Consider the following 24227-nt stretch of genomic DNA (forward strand, 5'->3'; position numbering starts at 1 on the left):
CAGCACCACAGCTCAAAGGCATCAATTCTCCTTCTATCCTCCTTGGTCATTGTCCAACTCTCTGATGCATAACAAGTGATTGCGAAGACCAATTATTATTTTCTATTAACTGCACGTTAGATCTATTTCAGACTGCAGAAACTGGTAGAAATCCTCAATTTCTTCATCTCATCTTTGGTTATAGTGGGTGGCATAAATATTTGAATAATAAATAGTCTTATTAACATATCTTTCTTTTATGTTTATGGAGATTATCCTATCACTGACAGCACTTCATTTCAGGATAGATCCTGAAGTTTTGGTTTTGATGATGAATGTAACACCATTCCTCTTCAATATGCCATTCTATTTCCAGTTTTCTTAGATTAATACTTCATACTCTCCACATTCTGATTATTTCTGGATGTTTACTGCCATTCTCTCCTCTGGCTGAATGTGGTACTCCACTTGAGTCATTAGGGTAGCCTCTGCCTTGAGGAGGCAGCTCTTCCTCATTTGCATTCTGAGTGCCTTCCAGGTGAAATGCTCATCTCCTGACTAGTGGATCAAACAATACTCCATGTGGTCTGGGGTATAGTGCACAGTGGGTTTGGTAGTTAACCCAAAGGTAGTGCTTTTCTTGTAGCTCAAAACCATCAGTGACATTGAAGGAGAAACAGGGGAAGTCTCTTCCAGTTATGATTTACAGCCCTGGAAATGCAATGGAGGGTCACTAAAAATCAATTCAATGTAGTGAGTTGAGCTCCATTATTGGGCTGTACATACTTAGAACCTTTACTTTTTATATCCTGATTATCACTATGAAATGTTACTTGTCTTTGATAATATTTTTCTTGATATTAATATAGATATACATCCATAGGGAGCTCTGGTGGCCTAGAGGTAAGAAACTGCACTGCAATCCTGAAGGCATATGGTTCGAATCCATCAGCTGCTTCACAGGAGAAAGATGGGCAATATGTTTCCACGTGATTAACTAACTGCCTTTGAAAAACCACCAGAGGGTCAGCTATGGCTCAGTTCCAACTTGGTACTCAACAATATACAAGAATATACTGTTATTCAATCTAACAATCATGAGGACAATCAACAATCACCTTTAGGAAATTTTTTACCTATTTAGCCCTTATCTCCAGTATTTAATGACAGAGTAACAGACTCAACTTTCTTAAACTGCTATTTCTGTCTGCTATCTGTGCACCTTCCCTTCACTGCACTGTAGAATCCAGAACAGTAGGCCTCTGTCTTTATTTCATATCTTTCCTCTTTGAGAATCCAAGTCTCATACTGTCAACTAACTAAAAAAATGTTTATTTCTGTATTTTATTTCTTTTTCTAGCGGTTAATTGTGGGAGTCCAATCCCATACCATCTAGTTCCCTGCACTGCAAGAATTATAATCTGTGTATTTTTAGCACAAAGCTTAAATAACCAGTCTGTCAGGCAAAATACTACTTAGACACAGGTGAGTAGATAAGGCACTTTCCTAAGACTTTAAAATGAAACAAGCTACAATATAAATAAACCACAGGTGTGTCTAAGGTACAATTTTCAGTTTGAGTGTCTCATTATGGCCACAAAGAAAATGTTTTCTTTTGAATATGGTGACTAGAGTCTTTACTATATTCATTAAAATATGTTCTAACAGAAAAGTTGCCTCTATGAGCTGTTTCTTTTCAATGCACACTATTAAATAGATATGCTAATTATTTTGGGCTTACTGAAATTTTCCAAATTTCACCAAATTAGACACCAAAAATCCCCATCAAAAGGCAACATATAAATAGATGGAGAAAAGACCGATGTTGTCAACAACTTAATTTTACTTAGATATAAAATCAACACTAATGGAGGAGGCAGGCAATAAATTAGAAGATGCATTGGGAAAATTTGCTGTCAAGGAGTTCCTCAAACTGATAAAGAGTCCAATAAAGAGCTTAAAGACAAACCCTGGTGATGTTAGCAACTGCTGGTTTTAAAACTAGAGTATACCTGATACAAATCAACTTTTAGAAAAAAAATTGGACAATGTATAACAATTATTGAAGAATCAACATTTTTTAACTATAGTATATTCCACAGACTATCAAAAGAACAGCGAGTTCTGTCTTGGAAGAAATGCAACTAGCGCCCTCCTTAGATACAAGAATAATGAAACTTAGTCACACATATTTTGGTCATGTTGTCAGGAGGGACCAGTCCTTGGAAAAATAGATCATGTTGGGAAAGGTCAAGCGTCGGAAAAAGAGAAAATGACCCTCAAGTTGTACAAGACACAGTGACTGTAACAATGCTTACAATCCTCATGATCGTGAGCACATGAGATGCTGAGCACGGTGCAGGATAGGGTAAGGATCAGAGTCGTTGTTGAGAGGACCACTAGGAGTCAGAGTCAACTTGATGGCATGTAACAGTAACTATCACCAAAAACTAAACGTTGTCAGTGTTTTATAAAGCAGAACTGCTTCATAGGGTTTCCTTGGACGTGATCTCTATTACATTTACGAGCAAAATGGCCTTTCTGTTAAGCTACTCAGGCTAATAAATGACTGGCTAGAAGGCAGCATAGAGGTGCGATCAAGATATGGACTTAAAACCAAACCTTCTTAATGCAGATCTTACATCCTATACTCTATGGGCCCAGGTTCTTCACCTTTAAATTGCTATAGGATTAATCCACACCCATAAAGTGTTTAAAATAAGTGCCTAACTAATTTCCTATTATTTCTAAAGAGTTTAAAAGATTCACTCTTGAGAATGGTTCAAGTAAGATCACACAGAAACACAAAGATTTATGAGCATTAAAATAGGAGATCAGAACAAGAGGAGGAAGTTAAGAAAGGTAGAAGGTTGAACAAGGCACAAATGGTAACATTTTTTTAACAATAGTAACTTTTGAAGACAGCCTTTCTAATGGTTTTATTGCTGCATGTTATATTCATTAGCTTTTCTTGAATTGCTGTGCTTACAGAAATACCGTATCTAGATTTTACTTATAACACTGCCAAGGAGCTCTGGTGATCTCACAGGGTAAGGAGTTGCCAACCCAATGGCAGTAGGTTTGAATCCACCAGTTGGTCCGTCGGAGAAAGACGGACAATGTTCTCTCCTACCAATTACAGCCTCTGAAACTGGCTGGAGGGCAGAAACAAAAGAGTTGCTATTTGCCAGTCCTAAGAGTTAGCCTTCTTTCCATTAAGTCTAAAAATTAAGATTTCCTTACTTTTGTTCCACTACTTTCCCTCCTCTCTTTTTAAATTGTTTGGGAAGGTATAGGTGAAGGAGCGGTAAAGGAGAGGAAGACCCTCAGTTAGGTGGATTGACTCAGTAACTGTCGTAATGGGCTTGAATGCATCAGAGATTGTGAGGATGGCACATGATAGTGCTTAATTCATGTTGGCTGTTCATAGGGTCCCTATGAGTCATGCTCGATTCGATGGCACTTACCAATAAAACAACTAAAATAATACCCACTGCCACTGAGTCAATTGTGACTCACCAAAACTCTACAGGATGCAACAGAACTACTTCCTAGTGCTTCTACGGTTGTAAATGGTTATGAAAACAGACTACTATGTCATTCTCTGTCCAGCAGCTGGTGGGTTGAATCACCAATATTTTGGTTAACCACTATGTCGCCCAGGACCCTCAAAACAATTTAGAGTTGTAAAATAAAAATTACTCTCAGAAGACAAATAGGAAAATACATGCAAGCTGTACTGAGCACTAGAGAGGAAAAAAAATACAAGGCAGAAATCAGATGAGCATGGAAAGAATTTAATGGAAATATCCAAGCTCACTATTAAAATGAAAAAATGAAAAGGTATGATGGTAGACTAGACAGATGACAATCCAGATCCTACTCAATGAAGACACTAGAAACAAAAATAACAAATACAGATGATAATTCTTGAACTCCAAGTTTAAAACCAAAAGACATAGATAGAACATTTTCTCTCTTCTTTCTCCTATCTGAGGACAGTAACAGTATCTAATAACACATGCACTTCCTGCAGCTTCATCCACTGAACAAGACTAAAGAATGGTGGTGCTTGCTCCACCTAACTAATCAATTCTATGATCAAAGCAGCCCAGCCTGCCCTCAACTGCTCTACACAAACAGAAACATGCACATACTGCCATCCTCTAACACACTATTAGACAACAGGGGGTGAAACATTTAAAAGCACCAAATTAGCAAGTGGCGCAATATACTAGCACGGATCAATCAGATATAGCAAAACAATATAAAGACAAAAACACGGCAATCTCTCAGAGTCAGTAGATAACTTTAAACGTGTCAAAAACCAAAAACAACAGAAGACAAGATGGGACCAAAAAAGTGACCAAGCTCACAAGCTGAAATTCTTTCAGCGCAAGCAAAACTAATGAAACTTCTTGGTATGGAATTTAAAAGAATGATAGGGAATCAATATACCTGGGGAGGGGAAAAAAGGGGACATAGAAATCTGGCAATGAAACATTTGGCAAAATACTAATTATTTCTAAAAAGTATAGAAAATTCTAACACCTCAACAAGAAAAAAGACAAACCTCCCACTTACAAAATGGGTAGAGGACATAGAAATATACTTTGCCAAGGAAGATATACAGATGACCTACAAACACATAAAGACTTCTAATTCTGGGCAATGGGTGGACTTCACACTTAAAATCATTAGTTATCCTTAAAAACTCAAATTTATTACCATCAAATCACAATAAACTCACAGCTGAATCACGAGTGGGTTTCCGGAGCTATAAAGCGGGTGAGAGGAATTATTTATTTTTCTCCTACAGAGCCACTAGTGAATCTGAATCACCAGAGCAGCACTGCAACTCCCTATGAACTCATATTCATTGCCTCTGAGTCAGAACTGACTCATAGCTGACCGTCCAGCAGGTTTTCAGACTGTGCACTTTTCTCCCATGGATTTGAACCACTTGTCTTTGGGTTAGCAGTTCAACTCCTTACCCACTAGGCCAACAGAGCTCCCATGAGCTACTAGAGAGATGCAAAGCAAAGCAACACTGAGTTATTGTCTGACCCTAACAATACCAAAATTCATCGAGACAGCATAGGGAGAGACTGGAATTCTCACACTGCTGGTGGAATTATAAAATGGTGCAATCACTATACATATAGTTTGACACTTTCTTTAGAAAACTGAGAATAGAAGTATCATTTGATCCAGGAATCTCACACTAGGTAAACATATTTAAAAAGAAATCAGAGTTGCCACACAAACTAACATATGCTCAGCTTTTCCCGAGATTGAAGGTTTGTCTTTTTTATTATTAAATTTTATTAGTTTTAATGAACATTTACAGAGATTTTGGGTTTTCATTCATTCATTGTTGCACTGTTTTCTCCACCTACCTCCCCAGTTCGTTCTTCTTCCCCCCCAATGTCTGTTTTAACTGTCCAATTGCCACAGTGCTTGTCTAAGCCAGTTCTGATTAATCTCCTTTGTCAGTGTGTCCCTTGCCATTCCCTATCACTCCTCCCTGAGAGAGACTTCACCCTGATTCATAAGGAAAAGGGGATGGCGTGTTCTCTTAGCTACTTCCTGCTGAAAAGGGACACTGTGGGTTTGTCTTGAAATTTTATATTAAAAAAAAAAATCAGAGTAACAAAAAAGATTATAAATTCACCATATTCTTACTGAAAAATAGTAGCACTCTTACAATTTTTTCTACACTGTATCTCATAAAAGCTAAAAGCATAAGAAATTTATCTGTAAAGGTTAAGTAATATAGTCCACCCATTGTCTAGAATTAGAAGTCTCTTCTTAGTAGTGATAGTTAAGGTTTAGTTAAGATTTAACTAGTTAAACAAAGATCACCAGATTTACTTCCATTTATTGATTTCTGAAAAACTATTCACTTTAAAAGACAAACTATGTGTTAACAATCAAATACAATAGGTATAGCATTATCATTTGTAAGGGAAAAAAAATAGAGTCAGAACCAACCAACAGCTGACTCTCTGGTGCGTTTTCAGAGGCAGTTAATTACATGGGAGGAGACTGCTCATCCTTCTCCCATGGAGCAGTGTGCCTTTAGGATTACAGTGCAGTTTCTTGCTAGTAGGCCAGCAGAGCCCTGTGTAAAATATACAGTCTATTATAATGTTCTTAACAGCTATAAGGAGCATAGAGACCTGGTTTTGCAACTGTTAAGTGCTCAGCTAAAAAAAAAAAAAAAGGAGGTCAATGGTTCAAAACCAGCTGGCTACTTTATGACAGACAGACCTGACAATCTGCTCCTGAAAAGATTATATCCTAGAAAACCCTATGGGGCAGTTGAACCCTGTTAGCTGTGTTACAAGCACTGATGAGGCAAATACTAATTCAAAAGCATTTAACCACAGCGAGGAAAGTATATTACTTCACTGGCTGAAAGACTGAAAATATAAGTAATGGATAGAAGGTATTAAACATTGTTAAGAAAGAATGAGCAATTCTTTAAGGCATCATGAATAAGAGAAAACTCTCTCTTGAATTCAAAACCTAAAGAACTATATACCATCAGTAAAACTCCTTGACATACACAGTAATATGCACAGCCTTTCTGCCTAAAAATTCAGTGTCTTTTAAAAAGACAGAATTATAGTATGCAGTAACCACTAGCTTCCAAAACCATAATCACAAAGCTCCAGATTTAGCACACACTGTAATTATAGAGCTTAAACAAAAAAGGAAGTACATTTTTAACACATATAATTCATCAAAGTTACTAAATTAAAGTAAGGCTAAAACAGTAAAAGGAAATGATCAAAATATAAGTATAAATATTATGAACTAAGACCAAATGTAAATCAGATCTTTTGTGCTGGTGAACCACATGCTGTTATGTGTTTGCATGCTTATGTAAAAAAAAAGAGCTTAGTTTATATGACATTATAAAGATTATTGCACTGTAAGTTTTCATTCAACTTTCAATATGACATGTAAATATCAAAAGCAGAATGTTTATGAATCATAAACTGTATCAGAAAGTCCACAATGAACAGTTTTCTAACTAACATTACACTACATTTAAACTACATCTTACTCCTTATTTGTTTTTGTTCCCTGATATTTTTTCGTTGCCTTAAATTCTGACTTCAGAATTACACCAATTATCCTTAAAGAAAGGTATCAAATAATAACTGTGTAAATACCAGATTCAACAATTAAAAAAGGAAAAGCAAACAAATCTTCTAGTCATCAGATGAAAGGAAATGATAAAAATCAGAGACAAAAAAAATGAAACAGAAGAGTCAACAGGAATCAACAGTAGTAGTTGGTTCTTTGAAAAGATTCATAAAATCAACAAACTACTGGCAAATCTAACAAACACTAAAAGAAGATAATAAAAGGAGAAGTAACTAATAAGTAGCATCTTGAATAAGAAATGAGAAGAGCATGATTACAATGCAATCAACCAAAATAAAAGGATAATAAGAAATTACTATGAAGAACAATACTCCAACAAATTCACAAACCTAGAGAAAATGCAGCCATCCAAAAGAGGAGCCCTGGCGATCTACACTGCCAACTCAAGGTTCAAATTCACCAACTTCTCCACGGAGAAAGATGGGCAATCTCCTTGTGTGATTTACAGCTTCTGAAAATCCACTGAAGGGTCAGCTCTAAGTCAGTTCTAACTTCACAGCCATGAGTTGAATTATATTAAAAATCAGTAATACCATGTAGTTCTGGTAGACCTGGTTAGAGGGCGCTGTGATGCCAACAAAAGGTTGCATATTTCCAGGGGTTCCAATATATTAGCTGCTCCTCTTGGAAAAAAGATGGGTTGTCTGTTCCCGTTTCAATTTTCAGCTTAAGAAACCTGGTGCAGGGTGGCTATGGGATGGAACTGACTGACCTCAGGCAGTGTGAAAGTTTTACGCATTTTTGTTTTTCGTTTGTAAGGAAAATAAAAGCAGCATGGTGGTTAAGCACTTGGCTGTTAACTATTCACCACCCACTCTAGGAAGTGTGGCAGCCTTGGAAATCCTATGCCTTGTCACACAAAGGCTTGGAGAGTTGGAATCAACTCAAAGGAAGTGAGTTTTATTAAAGAAAATGAATTATTTTTAGAAAACATAATAAAACAAATGTTATTTCATTCATCTCTCTCACTGATGTGCTTAAAAAAGAAAATTATTGGGGGGGAAATGTATACTGTGGTATTAGAGGGGAAAACTTTAATAATTACTACATTTAGTTAAAAGATTAGCTGTTTAAGGGCTAAAAAAATCAGAAAGCACAGGAGTACCATAAAAGTTGGTGGCACCAGCCCACCCCGGGGTACTTCAGAAGGACAAGCTAGCAATTTGCTTCAGGTCACAACCACTGAAACGCCTATGGAGCACACAGAAGGTTGCCTTAAGTCAGAACAAACTTGATAGTAACAAGTAAGATTTGGTTTGTTTTAAATGAATAAATAAGAAATTATTGAATGGTGAAATAATGACAAGCAAGCAGTAAATCTGAGGAAAGAGTATAATTAAGAGCGGCACAGCATAACATCCCACAGGGGAACTTCTGATCACACATACATTTGTGGGTCTGTAAAGTTATAACAAAAGCCAGAAATGTCAACTGGAAAATGGAATGTGTATCTCATGTCTCTTGTATATACAATGATCATGCTGTGTGACACATGATCATACAGTACATACACAATCTATAACACATGTGTTATAATAAATGTTTATGTTAGATGTCATGTTTATCCTTTACTGTACTCTCTATCTAAAAAGGTTATTACATAATAATGTCTAACTTATTGGCAGTGGGATCCAAGCTCATGTAACACATGTCTCCAGTAGAACATAATCTCTCTGTTTAACTTCCTTTTGAAAATACTATCTTGAACTCCATCATGGCTCCCCAACACAGAAAAACCAGTGTTAGTGACAGAGGTAACAAGATGCGAAGGAGAAGTATCAATTTTTAAGTGAAACAAAAGATTATTAAACAATAGCAAGATGAAAAATCAGTGAGCATTACTGCTCATGATTTAGGCATAATGTATTCCCCCACCACACCACAATCTTCAAAAACAAAGAAAAAATTCTCCAAGCTATCGGAAGAATTTGTACCACTGAAATCATTAAAACAACAAAACTGCAAAAGGGACCTCTATTAGCAGTAGAGAAATTACTAAAGATTTAGATTGAGGGTCAAGTACAAAAACAAACCCTTTTCAATACTCTGACAATCACTGCAAATGAACAAAGCTTGTTTGAGATGGTTAAAAAAAAGCATTACCAGACTGTAATAGTTTGTTTACACAAATTCCATATTATATACTATTTTATAAATGTACCATGGACAGGAAGCATCCATGATTGTATATATAAATACAGAAGAATCCTGTACTATTTTTGTCATTTTCTCTAAGTTAAAAAAAAAGTTTATAAAACAACACTGTTTTAAAAGGAGGGACCGGCATGGTATGAAATAGTAAGGAAAGTATACAGGAAGAAAGCAAATAAGCCAAATTCTTAGAAGTACTAGTTTTGGTATATGACTACCCATGTAGAAAATATATGTCATAACTTCAAAGTCTTGGTTTCTTTCCTAATAAATAAATGAGAATATTACAGCCAGACTTTCATGACCAATATTCAGATGTGTCTAAAGTTATTTCAGGCTATCTTCTATAGTTTATTTATTTGACTTTTCTCTGGGTTCAAGTTGTTAGAAAACTACCAAAGCATAAAAACCCCTGCATAAATCATTCATGTACAAACAAACCATCATTACAGATGAGGACAAATGTTTTAGGCAACTTTCTGGAGAAAATCTAAAATGGTAACTAAAAATATGTCACATAAACTTTAGGGATTACCATATAATAACCTCTAGGTATCATATCAATAATGTTTAATACCACATCACCTATTATATTTAAAACTACAAATTGAGATGTTTTTCTTCTCTAAAGTTTATCCATTACCACTGAGTACACAGACACCATCAGATGCTATGCACAATAGCTTTATAATGACCTATTACATAATTCTAAAGTATTTATATTTATAAAAAACATGGAAAATATTTATAAAAGGAAGTGAACAGAATAAGTAAAACAAACCAATCTACTATGTTACAAGCCTTATCCTTCCTAAAACTTTGTAATAAATATTATTTGTATTTTGCAAACCAAAGAATATAGAGTTAAGCAAAAATCACTAAGACAAGGATAATCATGAGATATCAGCACACTAGTAAAACTGTCCAACAGTAGTACAAAGTCCTGAAAAAATCTTCAGTATGTAAACTTTTCAAACAAGAAAAAGAATTCATTACCACTTACAAATTCAATCTCTCTTTCTTAGATCTCATGATTCTTAGAAACAAAATCTAAATCTGGCTTCAAGGAAAATTTTTCTCATACATCTGAATAATAAGCAAGTTAAGATAAATTTGTGTGTAATTTTCTAAAGGACAGCAGTCACCAAAAAAATGACACGTCTTAGCTGCACAGAGAAAAATTTTTATTGTTAAAGTAGAAAGCAAAAAGTAGTTAAGAAAATTTTTTAGTAAACAGGTAATCTGTAAATTTAGCAGATTAAAAGGTACATATGTTAATGGAGAAAATAAAATTAAATATAGCAAATAATTTCTAATCACAGTATGAAAGAATTTCTTAGGGATAAAGGATACTTAAGAAAAAATTTTATTTTTTTTAAATTTACCTAGATATCCTTGCTTCCAAGGAGCCTCATCCAAGACAGCAAGGCTGCACTTTTTCTAAGATACATTTGTTCCTTCTTTTATCAGTCCATGGGATCATGTTATTGTCCAACACCACCACCCAAAGGTATCAATTCCTTTCTGTTATCCTTATTCAGTGTCCAGCTCTCAAATGTATTAGGAAGTGACTGAAACTTACATTGCCTGAATTAGGCAAACCTTAAGTCTTCAAACTGACATCATTGTTCTTCAATACTTTGGAGAGGTCCATGACAACAGTCTTGCCCAAAGCAGTAAGCCTCCTGATCTCCTGGTACCAGAGCGCTGACTGGATTCAAGTAAAATGAAATCATTCACAAGTTTCAGTTCTTTCTCCAACTATCATGATGATGCCTACTGGCCTAGTGGTAAGGACTCTGCTTTCATGATGTTGAGATGTAATTCATATTGCAGGCTGTAGTTCTTGATTTCCGGCTACATTATAAATCCTCTTCACTTTAAGCACACAAGATTATGTCACCTGCAATAATGCAGGTTGTTGATAAGTCTTCCTTCAATTCTTCGTAGAATCCAGTTTTATGAATTATTTTCTCTACACACAGATTTAACAGGTATAAAGAATATAATCCTGACACACACCCTTCCCTGGTTTTAAACCAAGCAGTGTTTGTTTGTTCCATTTGGACAAAAGATTCTTGATTTAGGTACAGATTTCACAGGAACAAAATTAAGTGCTCTAGGATTCCCATTCTTCTCAATGTTAGCCAATTTACTGTCATCTGCACAGTCAAATGCCTCTGCACTGTCAATGAAACATTCTTCTGGTATTCTCTGCTTTCAGCCAGGATCCATGTGACATGAGCACTGATATCCCTGGTGCCATGGCCTCTTCTAAATTTCGCCTGAACCTTTAACAGTTCCTGTTAATGTATTTTTCTGATCATTTTTAGCAATTTTTGCTTGTTTGTGATATTAATGCTATTGTTTGATAATTTTCACTTTATAGAGCTCTTCCAGTCTCCCGACCAGGCAGCTATCCTCCCAATTCCCTAGCATAAACAGTTGAGTGCATCCAGGGCTACATCTATTGCTGAAACATGTCAACTGGTATCTCATCTACTCCCTGGGGCCTTATTTTTTGCCAATGTTCTCACTGCAGCTTGAACTTCTTCCTTTGTTACTACTGGCTCTTGTTCATATGGGACTTCTTGAAATGTTTCAGTGCAAACCAAGATTTTTTTTTCTGGTAGAGTGATTGTGTATGTCCCTATTATATAAGAACTTTTTAAAAAATAGGTAAATTACAATTGACAGCTCAAAACAGCTTATGTGTTAGTTTCTGAAGTGGATTTGTATTCAACTTCTAATCTAAATATTTGGCAAGATCCCATTAAACTAGCAGTACAAAAGAATAAAACCCTATCCATATGTCATAATACTCTCTGGAGCAGTTTCCCAGTATGCTAGATGGAATCAGAATGAGTTGGAATCAATTCAACAGTAATGTGTTTGGGTTTTGATTAGTTAACAAGAACAGGATTTTAAAATATTAAAAAATACATAATGAAAACAAGGTCATATATGAAATAAATTAAAATCTATTAAAACTGTTCAAAGAGTCTACCTGCATCCTCATGGGCTTCATGGGTCTCACCATCATCTATTCCTTCTAATTCTTTCACAAAATTTGAGGGAAAAAGTCCAGACTTATTGTTCAAGGTTCCACTCCACCAGCCTTCTTCTACCTGAAAGAGTTCATAACTCAATAATAAATGCTGTTTATTAAAAGTAAAAACCATCCCTATTAGAAAATAGGCTATGTAAAAGAATGAGCAAAAAAAGTTAGTGACATAAACTGTAACCCAGAAAGCCCACTGCCACTGAGTTGATTCCTACCATGGAATGGCACTCTATTATGTTTCACTGTCCTCCTGAACAGCAGCTTTAAACAATCAACCTTCTAGTTAGCAGCTCAACATGTAAGCCACCATAACATGAGCGCTCCTTAGCAAACACAATTGAGCGAAAATGTCATTTAAGCTAAATTTAAATGGGTCTAATTAATCTTTACTATGGACTTAATCATGTATCGATAGTACTTTGTAACCTTTACTATGATACTTTATAATCAACTGCCATCTATGAAGTAAATAATTTCCACAAAAGTAGCATATACCATGGGTTCCTTTTTTAAATTTTTATTTTATATTGGCTGGCATACAAAATTTATGTACACTGTGTTTCACATTTTCCTTCATTCACCCTGTTTCATACAATAATTCTTATATATTGTGTTTTATAAAATTAATCACCAATGAACTTCAGCCATCATAACTCCATTTTTTTAAGGTCCCCATCATATCTTTCCATTTCCTTTACTCTTTCCTTTAAAAATAAGAGTAAAATAATTCTTTTCTAGAATTTCATGGGAGAAAGATAAGCAATCTCCTCTGGTAGGATTTATAGCCTCTAAAAACCTATTGGAGGGTCCACTATGGATCAGTTCCAACTCCATGGTAACTCAATGCAGTTCTACTGCTTTCTGGAATTTCACTTGCTTAAACACGATTATGTGTGTTTGAATTTATAATTGTAACCAACAGTATTTAAGGTGTGTGGAAACTTGGCTTTGTTAATAAAACTTGATGCATATAAAAATGTAACTGTTCATCAGTATCCACAGGGTACTGGCTCCAGAATCCCACCATAGATAACTAAATGGAGAGGTTAATTATAGAATCCTGCCATAGATAACTAAATGGAGAAGTTAACTATAGAACCAGCATTTTAAAAAAACCTCAAACTCACAGCTGTAATCAGAAAAAATTCTTAGCTGATCCTCAAGCAGGATTCTGGAGCTGTAAATTACACAGGTATTTCTTTCTCTTTTGGAGTCTCTAATGGATTTGAATTGTCAGAAGCCCTTCTATTAGCAGCACAACTCCCTACAGACTATGTGACCAGAGCGTCCTAAAACACTCTTCATTATATTTACTATAATTTGCATTCATCTTCCTACACACTCTACCTCTAGATCACATTTTAAATGTAACTTATATGTTATGTAAACAGCACTGTATATTTCTTCTTAGCCCTTAAGGGATTTCTCTGACCACACAATTTCATCCCCTCCCCTACTTCAGTGTTTTGGATCATTAGCTGGTTGAATTCAACAATGCAGACCTTAATGATACAAAGGGTCAAGTTCTTTGTTTTCATATAATATTATTAAGCCTCTTACTTAAACGAATAATTTCTAATTTTTTTAAAAAATCAAGTGTTTCTTAACCTGAAATAATCTTCATAAACTAAACTCAGTAGGAGTAAGAGCTGCTTCACAGAAGATGGCTCTCCTCCTATGTAATCTACTGCCTCTGAAAAACCGATGGAGGGTCAGCTACAGATCTGTTCCAAATCAGCAACACACAACAACAACAATAAAGTCACTTAATTTCCACAGGACTGTTAAATCAATTATTTAATACCTGTTTCACATGTATAATCAGCTAAAAATACTAATATGGGTAAAATCTACTTTTCAAAGATCAAATTACTGACTATGGAACTTTTCTTCATTAGCTGTAAGCACTGTTATATTATATTGGGTAGGTATCATTTCTAACCCCCAAGAAAGCTCTTTTTTTTGTTTAATATATTAAACAGACTCCAATACCAGGCAGCCTGAATTCAAATCTTGCCTCCCTTGCACACTAGACATAAGAATTTGGGGACAGAAACGGATGCAACAAGGTATTACATCCCACATGATCATCTACAATGTGACCTTAACACTTCTTTTACCAAGAAGCAGTAATCGTTGTTCTTTTCTTCTTTAATCTAAGTGGTTTAAGATGCATTTATAGCAAAAAAAAAAGGCATTGAAAATAACATTGTCACTTCCAAGACTTAAAGTAAAAGGCAACACACAACTATAAACACATTTCTGAAATTCTTACACTTTGCACAGTAAACGACTATGAAATAAATTACACTGTCCTGAGACTCTGGAGACTTCCATCCCATAGATAAATTAAATCACTGGCTCTTGATTCAACAATCCAGCCAGTAGGCATGGCCAAGTGAGTGAAGAACTGTTTCATGATTCCTGCCACCTACATGCATTGAGTCTTCCAGTGGCAGTCTTTAGACATCATGAGCTATCTTAACTGTACTCACTCTGATTTTTTAACCCACATAATCGATAAGCATAATGAAAGCTGCTCTGTGTCACCAAGTTTGGGGAAGTTTGTTAAGCAATAATAATAAATGGAACATTCGATTACTTATCCTATATGACTCAAGCTCTTCATATGTAATATAGGAATAAATTTTTTTACCTTAATGTGAAATACTTAACATAGATTACAGTATGTTATTATTAAATTATTCTAAATAAGTAGCATCTATTACTGTACCAATAAATATGGATTCAGTAAAAATATCATTTTCCTGCCTATGAAAATAAAACAGATCTACTTTTTGTATTTGACCTAAACACAAATTATGCTACATAGAATTAGGACACAAAAGTCAATTACTGTACCAATATCTGATATCAGCGTATGTAATTTGAAATTAGGATCATTATCAGATTAAAAACCTCAACACTCCTTCAATGGTAAAAAGAGAGATGTGAAAAGTTATTTTTAAGTCTTACTCTATGATATTAAGATATGAAAAAGTTTTAGTTCATTTTTAGTTATAATTCATACAAAACAAAGCTTTCTGTTAAGATTTTTATTTTGCATTTACTATGCACAAAGTGAAATTTCTTCTATATCCTTGCTTTGTGCCTATACTGAATCAAATAAAAGGCTTATTTGTGAATTTAGTTACTTTCATTGCATTAGACTTTGGGGGGAGGATATTACTTTCTAAAGGTAAGAGCCTCAAATGCAGCACTAATAATACAGAAAACATATAAAACACTTTATTTCTACAAATGCTGTTGCTGGTGTTATGTGTTGCCTGTGACGCATAGCAACCTTACGTACAGCAGCTCTGAAGCCTTCCCTGTCCTCAGCCAGTCTTCAACAGACCTGTCCCTACTGCCCCAGTTACTTATCAATCCACATACAATGAAATTGTTAAATATCCACTTTAAAATTTATTACCTTAAAATTTCTATAAAAGGCGATGAAACTGGCAAAATTTCTTCAGAGGAAGGAAAATCAGTATTTTAAGAAATTTTTCTAAAACCCAGAGTGTCAAAAATTCCAATTTAATCTCTAACATATTTTGCTTTCCTTACCTCTTCATTAATATCAATAATATCTCCTACTTTCAGCTCCAGTTCATCTTCATTTTGTGGAATGTACTCAAAGAGAACTTTACACTGCCGTTTCTTGGTCTCTAAAAGAATACAAGAAAAATTTAAATGTTAAGATAGGCTTTTAACAATGATATCTATTTACACATCTGATCCCACTTTGCTGTTACAGAGTTCACTAATTACAGAAGAATCAAACTATGCAGAGATAATTCTAGACTACAGTTATAGACAATGACAGATATTGTCGATACAACAAATTTCTCATAAACAAATATTCCAGATCAGTGATTTCCTGAATACTTCCTGATCAAAGTTTAAAAATACTTAAATGAACTACTTTTAAAGAGTGCCTGGCACAAAGAGAAGCAAAATGTAGACATCAAAGATTCTTTTTCTCTTCTTAAACAATTCTTTAATTACAGGTAAAAATCAAATTCACAGGACGCAGTGAAACCCAGCTTCCACACCCCTGAAACAAGAACTAGGTGGTTTACCTCACCCTTCCTGCTTACCACTCTAAAAGGGATCACAATAGTAGGTCTTGGACTGAGTGGGAAGAAAAGTAGAATAAACTCAAAAATTGTAAAAAAGGACCGAGTTTACACATGTGACAAAGACTGATGAAATTCCAACCCCCCAACACTCTGGCTCTTAGACACCCTTCACATCTGGAACTAAACCATCCATGGTTCTCAATTTTGGCAAAACAGTGGATAGGTTTCTTAGGAGAACCAACCATTTCATATAAAAAGAAAAACCAAAACCACAAAACAGTGCCTGCCATGAGATAAAACTCTGAAGGTAGGAGGAATAGAAAAGAAGAACCAAGGGAATAGAAGACACAAGGAGAAGTGAAGCATGTTGCTACATTACAGGGATTATAATCAATGTCATAACTGTGTAATAATGTTCAATGAGAAATCAATTTATTCTGTAAATGTTCACTCAAATCACCATTTTAAAAAGAACAAAATAACTGATTACGACAAAAGTAATTTTACTTTAGTTTTTCAAACAAGCTTTATCTATAAGAACAAGCAATAATCATTAATAACAGTCAATGCTGTCTGTGGTTCTCAATCTTTTCGAAACTCTATGAATTGAGACCTCAGACTTGTCTCCCACCAGTGAAGTAGCATGGTTAGATGGCAAGGTAGAAGTGTTAAGTCAATCTTGTAAATGCCAGTCTAGAAACATTAGCATCATCTGAGAACATGTTAGAAACGAAGAGAATCCAATTCCGTTCATGGTTACTGTGTGGTAGGTACTGTCAAGGTGAGGATGAACAAGCAATCTGAATGATGGCCCCAACCTGCACTATTGTCATCATCTCTGCTATCTTTGAGCCCACTGTTAAAGTCACTGTGTTAATCCACCTTACTGAGGCTCTTCCTCTCTTTCCTTTCTAAGTGTGATGTCTCCTCCTTCAAGGTCTAGCCTCTCTTAACAATACACCCAAAGTATGTGAGGCGAAGCTTCATCCTTCCTTACCCCTAAGGAGCACCCTGCTTTCACATTCTCTAAGACACACCTGTTAGTACTCTTACAAGTCCATAGTATATTCCGTACCCCTCCTCCAATACCACATTCAAAAGGCACTGATTCTTTTACTGTCATCTTTATTCATTGTCCAACTTTTAGATGCACAGCAAGTAACTGAACTTGAATCAGGAGCACCTTAGTTTTTATCTAATATTATTAACTCTTCAGCACTTTGAGGATGTCCTTACAAAAGATTTTCCCAATTTAACTCATCTTCAAATAACCCCATAATTTATTCATTACTATTCAGGCCTCTTGTTCAAAGGGTCACTATGAGTCATGCTTACAAAAAAAACAACATCATATATTTATAGGGCGAAATCTTTTCTTATTTTTATATCATACTGGCTTCCATACAAAAATTCATACACACTGTGTACCATTTGTGTATACTGTGTTACACAGGTTCCTAGATTCACATTATTTTAAAGGATCACTCATGTACATTATTTGATAAAATTAATCAACATTGACCTATAACTGCCATTACTAGGTCTTCTCAGATGCCACTTATCTTTCCTAATTCCTTCTCACCTCTACCCCCCCATTCCGTTATCCTAGTGATTTCCAACACTCCCCAGTCTTCCATTTCTTCACTACTGGTATGAAAGGTATTGCTTGTGAATCCAAGAGAAATAAAACAACTTCAATTATTTCTTCATTTATCATCATTTTTCCTACTGGCCAAGTGGGAAGGATTTATGTCTTCTTGATATTGAGATCTAATTCCACAGCTTGTGTTTCAGCAAGCAAGGTTGTGCCATCTGCTTAAACACAGGTTGCCAATGAGTCTTACTACAATCCTGATGTCACATTCCTCTTTATCAAGTCCAGCTTCTCAAATTATCTGCTCAGCAGAAAGAACAGGTATGGGGGAAAGGATACAGCCTGACACATATTTCTTGATTTTAAACCATGTAGTGTTCCCCTGCTCTGTTTACACAACAGCCTGTAGGTCTAGGTCTCAGGTAAGCACAATTAAGTGTTCTCAGAATCCCTTTCTTCTCAATGTTCAGAATCAGGGCAAGATATCACGATTCTCAATCTTGAACTCAATACGTTAGTCACACTGATCTGTAAATTCCATGAAAACAGTATGCCTTATTACTTCTAAAAAGCTTGAGTTTTCTGGATTTGTTGTTGTTTTTAATAGGCAGTAACATGATAGATGGAAGAAAAGAGTGAAGTTGTCAATGACTTGATTTTACTTGGACTGACAATCAACATCAGTGGTAGCAGCAGTCAAGAAATCAAGAGCATGTTTCACAGAGAAAATGTGCTTGCCGTCAAAGACCCCTCCAAAGCATGAAAGAGCTGGGACAGCAGTTTAAAGACTAAAATGCGCCTCATCTAAGTTATGGTATTTTCTATTGCTTCCCAATTACATCTCAAAGTTGGACAATGAATAAGGAAGATGAAAGAAAAATTGGTTAACAATGACTTGTGGTGCTAGCAGAGTACTGAATAAATATACTATTGTCTGACCTCCCCCCACCCCCCCAAAAAAACCAAAAACAACCAAAAAACACCAAACACAAAAGCCAAAACAAAAAAAGACCCCATACAAATCTCTCTTGGACAAGGTGCAACTAGGGTACTGCTTAGAGGCAAAGATGTATAACTCTGTCTCACATACTTTGGGACATATAATCAGGAGGAGCCAGTCTTTGGGGGAAAAGGCAACATGCATGGAAAGGATGATAAGCAAGAAAGAGGATGACTTTCAAGAAGATAGATCAACAGTGACTTCATTGTCCAAAGTGACCCAATGACCAAAATAATGGGCTGGAGCATGGCAGAAACTGTGAGAATGGTGGCTTGCTATGTCATAGTGAACCCAAGGTACCCTCAAAACAACAATATTATTGCCCTTTGGCCAAGAATGCAAACGCTAACAACTTTCTCTCCAGAACCTAGCCTAATTCGTGCTTATTTTATAGTAATTCAACTCACTGTCATTGCTGAACTTGCAGCAGGTTTTCAGAGGCAGTAATTACATGGGAGGAAAATACCCAACTTTGGCCTGTGGAGCCAGTGGTAAACTCACACTGTCCCAGAGATGTTGCTTTTGGGTAACCAACACAGTATCCTACAGACTATGCCACCCAACCTCCCTTCACTTATAATGTGGTTACTGTTGTGTAAGGTTAAGTCTGAACAGACTCATGGCTGATCCTTTAGTAAGTTTTCAAAGACAGTAAATCGCACATAAGCAGACTGCCCATCTTTCTCCCACGGAACAACTAGTGGATTCAAGCTGGGTACCTTTATATTGCAGTACAATCGCCACCAGAGCCACCTTAATTTATTGTTGTTGCTCTTGGTATTCATGAATCATCTTTAAATTTATCAATGAACAAATAAGGAACCTCCAGTGATAAGAAGTTATGCTGCAATACAAAAGCATGCAGTTAGAATCCACCAGCGGCTCTGTGGGAAAAGGATGGTGTGATGTTAGCCTAAAAGTTGGCTTTTTTCAGCCATTACATTAAGCCCCTCCTGGTCTTCAGCTACATTAACAGCAGGCACATACTCTTGCAAGTTATCAACAGCTCTAGGATGAGGATAAGAGAATTTCCCACTCGAATAGCAAGATTTGTGGAAGCAAGAACTGAGTGACAAGATTTGAGGGAGATTGGAGCAAGACCCTGGTGAAAGCGAGTCCCTGGCGATGATGGCTGAGAAACTGTGGCATTGCTGTCAGAAACTGTGGCAAGGTGAGACCTAGAGGCTTCTTGCATTTTTGCTGTTCTTGTCAGATGCTTGAAGTAGAAGCTGATTTATAAGTGCTCTGAGGCAAACCTTGCTGATGAATGAAGAAATCAGAGGCTTCTTGAATTTGTATTGCTAAACTGATCCAGGACTTTTACCAAGTCTAGATATTCTTTGCCTCCCCACTCTAAAACTTGTTATTGTTTGTTATGTTCCTATGACTCACAGTGACCCTATGTACAAGAGCCCCAAATCCTGCTCTATCCTTTGCCAATCTCACTGTCTCTGACCACCTACTCCCATAACCTCAGTCACTGAATCAATGCATCTCGTCAATAGTCTTCCTCTCTTGGACTGTCCCTCTCCAAGGACTGGTCCCTCCTAGCAACATGTCCAAAGTATGTCAAATGAAATTTCAGAATCCTTGCCTCTAAGGAGCAGCCTGGTTTACCCCTCTCAAGGTCGAACCTGTTTAAATACTCTTTATCATCAATCTCCTTCTATCATCCCTAGTCACTGTCCACCTCTCCAATGCACAGCAAGTGATTGCAAAGACCATGGCCTGTATTAGGCGCATCTTAGTCTCCAGACTGACACCTTAATTCCCTAATTAACGTCATTCTGGGTACCAAAACTCTGAGAGTGTGAGTCTACGATGAATAAATGAACCCCTTGCTGCTGCTGTGGCTCTAGAGGTACCATGGGGCTGGGCTATAGGCTCCTTATCTGCTTTCTCTTCTAGGGCAGTGAGGGGTTATGCTATTCCCACTCCCTCTGACCCTATCAGAGAGACACTCACAAGCCCATGCCCCCATATCCCGTCTTTGCTCCTTGGGTAGCTGGACAATCTCCTCCCGTGTGATGTGCTGCCTCTGAAAACATGCTGGAGAGTTAGCTATGAGTCAGTTCCAACCTAATGACACACAACAACAACAATGAGTAAATGAGGTGCTCTGGTGGTACAGTCTATAGGGAATCACACTGCTAACTCAAAGCCTTCAGTTCTCCATCAGTATGAATTCACTAGTTTCTCTAAGGGGGAGTGTGAGAGGGCATTATAGGACAGTTGAGTCTGAACTCAATACTTAAGACTTCACATGAAGGTAATGTCCCCATCAACATGATCCCTGTCATAAAACCACCTCTTATAGAGATCATATTCAGATATGTCTTTCTACTAATTCCAACTGCTCTACTAGGTCCAAAATCCATTGTAATAACTATATGGACCTCATAAATCCATCACATTTTACTGACCCTCAACTTTTCCCAGCACAGTGTCTTTTTTTCAAGAACTAACTCCTCCTAATAACATGTCCAAAGGATGTGGGGCAGAGTTTTAACATCCTTGCCTCTAATGAACACATTGGTTACATTTCCTCCAATAGAGATTTGTTTGTACTTTTGTTAATCCATAGGCTATTCAATACCTGCCACCACGACAATGCAAAGGCATCAATTCTGGTTTTTTTTTATCCTTATTCATTATTCAACTTCCACATGTATATGAAGCAACTGAAAATACCATGCCTTGGATTAGTCAAACCTTAACCTTTAAATTGATAATCTTAGAACGAAATATGAGTTGGATGGATTTTAATTCAAAGCAGAGAATACCAAAGAGATGTTTCTCTTTGCTTTATGAACTACATGAAGGCATTAGACTCTGTGGACCACAAAAAGTTGCAGATGATTTTGTAAAGAATGGTAATTCCAGAAAACTTAACTGTAACGGATAACGGGAATCCTGTCTTTAAAATAAGAGACATCCGTGCAAAAATAATTGGGCCAGAAAGCTCACTGAGGACCTCAAAGGGAGTTGCCTATGCCTCCCCTGGGAAGAAACTGCATCAGTTGAAGAGCCTGGTCTTTAATTCACTGTCAACCATCAAAGACAAGAACAGACTTTAGAAGAGCAGGCCACATTCAGATGAAAGACTCCTGTTGGGCTGAATGAGACTAGAAAGGGTGCCTTGAGGAGCTAGGAGGGAGCTGCCAACCATTCCCCTAGGAAGAAACTGCATCAGCTGGGGACCTGGTCTCTGAACACACCACCAACCACCATTAGACTGAGTTCTGATTTCTAAGCAGAAACCATGCAAGCAAGAAGACAATGAATGGCATATACAGAAGGTTGAAAATAAAACAACGGTCAGCCAAGGATCCTGTACCCAACCAAGCTATCAATCAAATATGAAAGAGAAATTAGGTCATTTACAGAAAAGTTCTATTGAATGTACCATGGACTGCCAAGAAAACAAAAAGATTCATCGTAGAGAAGATTAAACCAGGCTGCTCCTTGGAGGCAAGGATTCTGGGGCTTCGTCTGACATACTTTGGACATGCTGTAAGGAGAGACAAGTCTTTAGAGAGGGACATCATGCTGGGTAGAGCAGAGGGACAGCGCAGGAGGGGAAGACCCTTTATGAGGTGGATTGATTCAGTGACTGGGGTACTCGGGATGGGTGTGTCAGAGGCAATGAGATTGGCACAGGATAGAGCACGGTTTAGGGCTATTGTACATAGGGTCGCTATGAGTCGCAAACGACTCGACGGCACATAACAACAACAATAGAAAAGTAGAATTTAAGAATCTGAAAACAAAATGAACTATATAAGAAATATTAAGGGAAGTCCTTCAGACAGATAATAAAGTAAAGAGGATAGAATAGTTACCAGAAACAACAGAAAATGAAACACAGCGAAATGGCAACAATAAAGCCTGGTCTATCAATAATCTGTCAATAATCATGTTTATTGTGAATTGCTTAAATGCACCAAATGAGAAAAAAAGAGTAGCAGATTAAAAAAAAAAAAAAAAAACACACACAAGACCATCAGTACGTTACTACAAGAGACAAATCTAAGAAACGAGGGAAAGGTTGGAAAAAGATACACCAAGCAAATGACATGCACAGAAAAGCTGGACTGGCAAGAATAATCTCACAGAGTTTGGTGGGTAGAGGGAGAGAGTGACGGAATTAGCAAAGATCCAGTGGGGACCTGAAAAGACAGGGTAATAGTGAGCCTAGATTAATTTCTGTCCATTTGCTATTCAGATAACTCAAGGTTGCTGTGATACTAAAAATACTGTGACACTGATGTGTCAAATGCGATAATGGTTACCCATGGTGGACAGTGTTTGGTGGAGCTCCCTGATTAAAACAAGCTTGGAAGCAGGAGTGGCATCTACTTCCAAAACAGCTTGCCTCTGGAAACCCTATGAACCTGGAGAAAGGATGAAAGTCATACAAGTAAGTGTTCAGGTCTTTCGTTCATAGGGTCACTGTGAGTCGTCTAGGACTTGATGGTACCTAACAACAACAAAACCAACAACAACTACGTATGTTAATGTTTCTATGAAACACAACGCGAATGAATATTTGAAACACAATGTATATGAATGAAATACCATGTACGCAAATTTTGTTTGCATATCATATGTTGTTACTGTTATGTGCCATCAAGTCATCTGTGATTCACAGTAACCCTCTGTACAACAGCTCTGAACTCTGCTCTATCCTCAACCAGTCTCACTGTCTCCCAACTACCTACCCCGTTATCCTAATTACTGTGTCAATTCATCTCATCCAGAGTCTTCCTCCACCCTTTCAAGTACAATGCCATTCTCCAGGGACTGGCCCCTCCTGGCAACACGCCCAAAATATATGAGAGGGAGCTTCAAAATTCTTGACTCCAAAGAGCAATGTGGTTTCACCCTCTCAAGGACAGGCCTGTTTGTTCTCTTGGCAGACCATGGTATGTTCAATACTCTTCTCCTACACCACAACTCAAAGGCATTATTCTTCTTTCATCCATAGACACCCTTAGTCTCTGATGCATAGCAAGTAATCGTGAAGATCATGGCCTGAATCAAATGTCCCTCAGTCTCCAGAATGATACCGTTGCTCGTCAGCACTTTTGAGACGTTGCTGACGAAAACTTATCCCAGGGAAATCTGTCTTTCGATTTCTTGACTGCTGATACAATAAATTTCTAAAATAATAAA

General features: G+C 36.8%; 1 protein-coding gene across 1 annotated transcript in view; it reads right to left on the bottom strand.

Annotated features, from left to right (window-relative positions):
- The window catches only part of CD2AP (CD2-associated protein), a 241900-nt gene that overhangs the window by 173577 nt on the left and 44096 nt on the right, over positions 1-24227 (bottom strand). The window contains exons 4-5 of the mRNA XM_006882125.1: positions 15944-16044; positions 12317-12437 (exon numbers count right to left, since the gene is read on the bottom strand). Coding sequence (XP_006882187.1) covers positions 12317-12437; positions 15944-16044 — 222 coding nt within the window. The remainder of the gene's footprint in view (positions 1-12316; positions 12438-15943; positions 16045-24227) is intronic.

Source organism: Elephantulus edwardii, unplaced genomic scaffold, assembly GCF_000299155.1.
Source record: "Elephantulus edwardii isolate Elephantulus edwardi_28Jun2011 unplaced genomic scaffold, EleEdw1.0 scaffold00017, whole genome shotgun sequence".
NCBI lineage: Eukaryota > Metazoa > Chordata > Mammalia > Macroscelidea > Macroscelididae > Elephantulus > Elephantulus edwardii.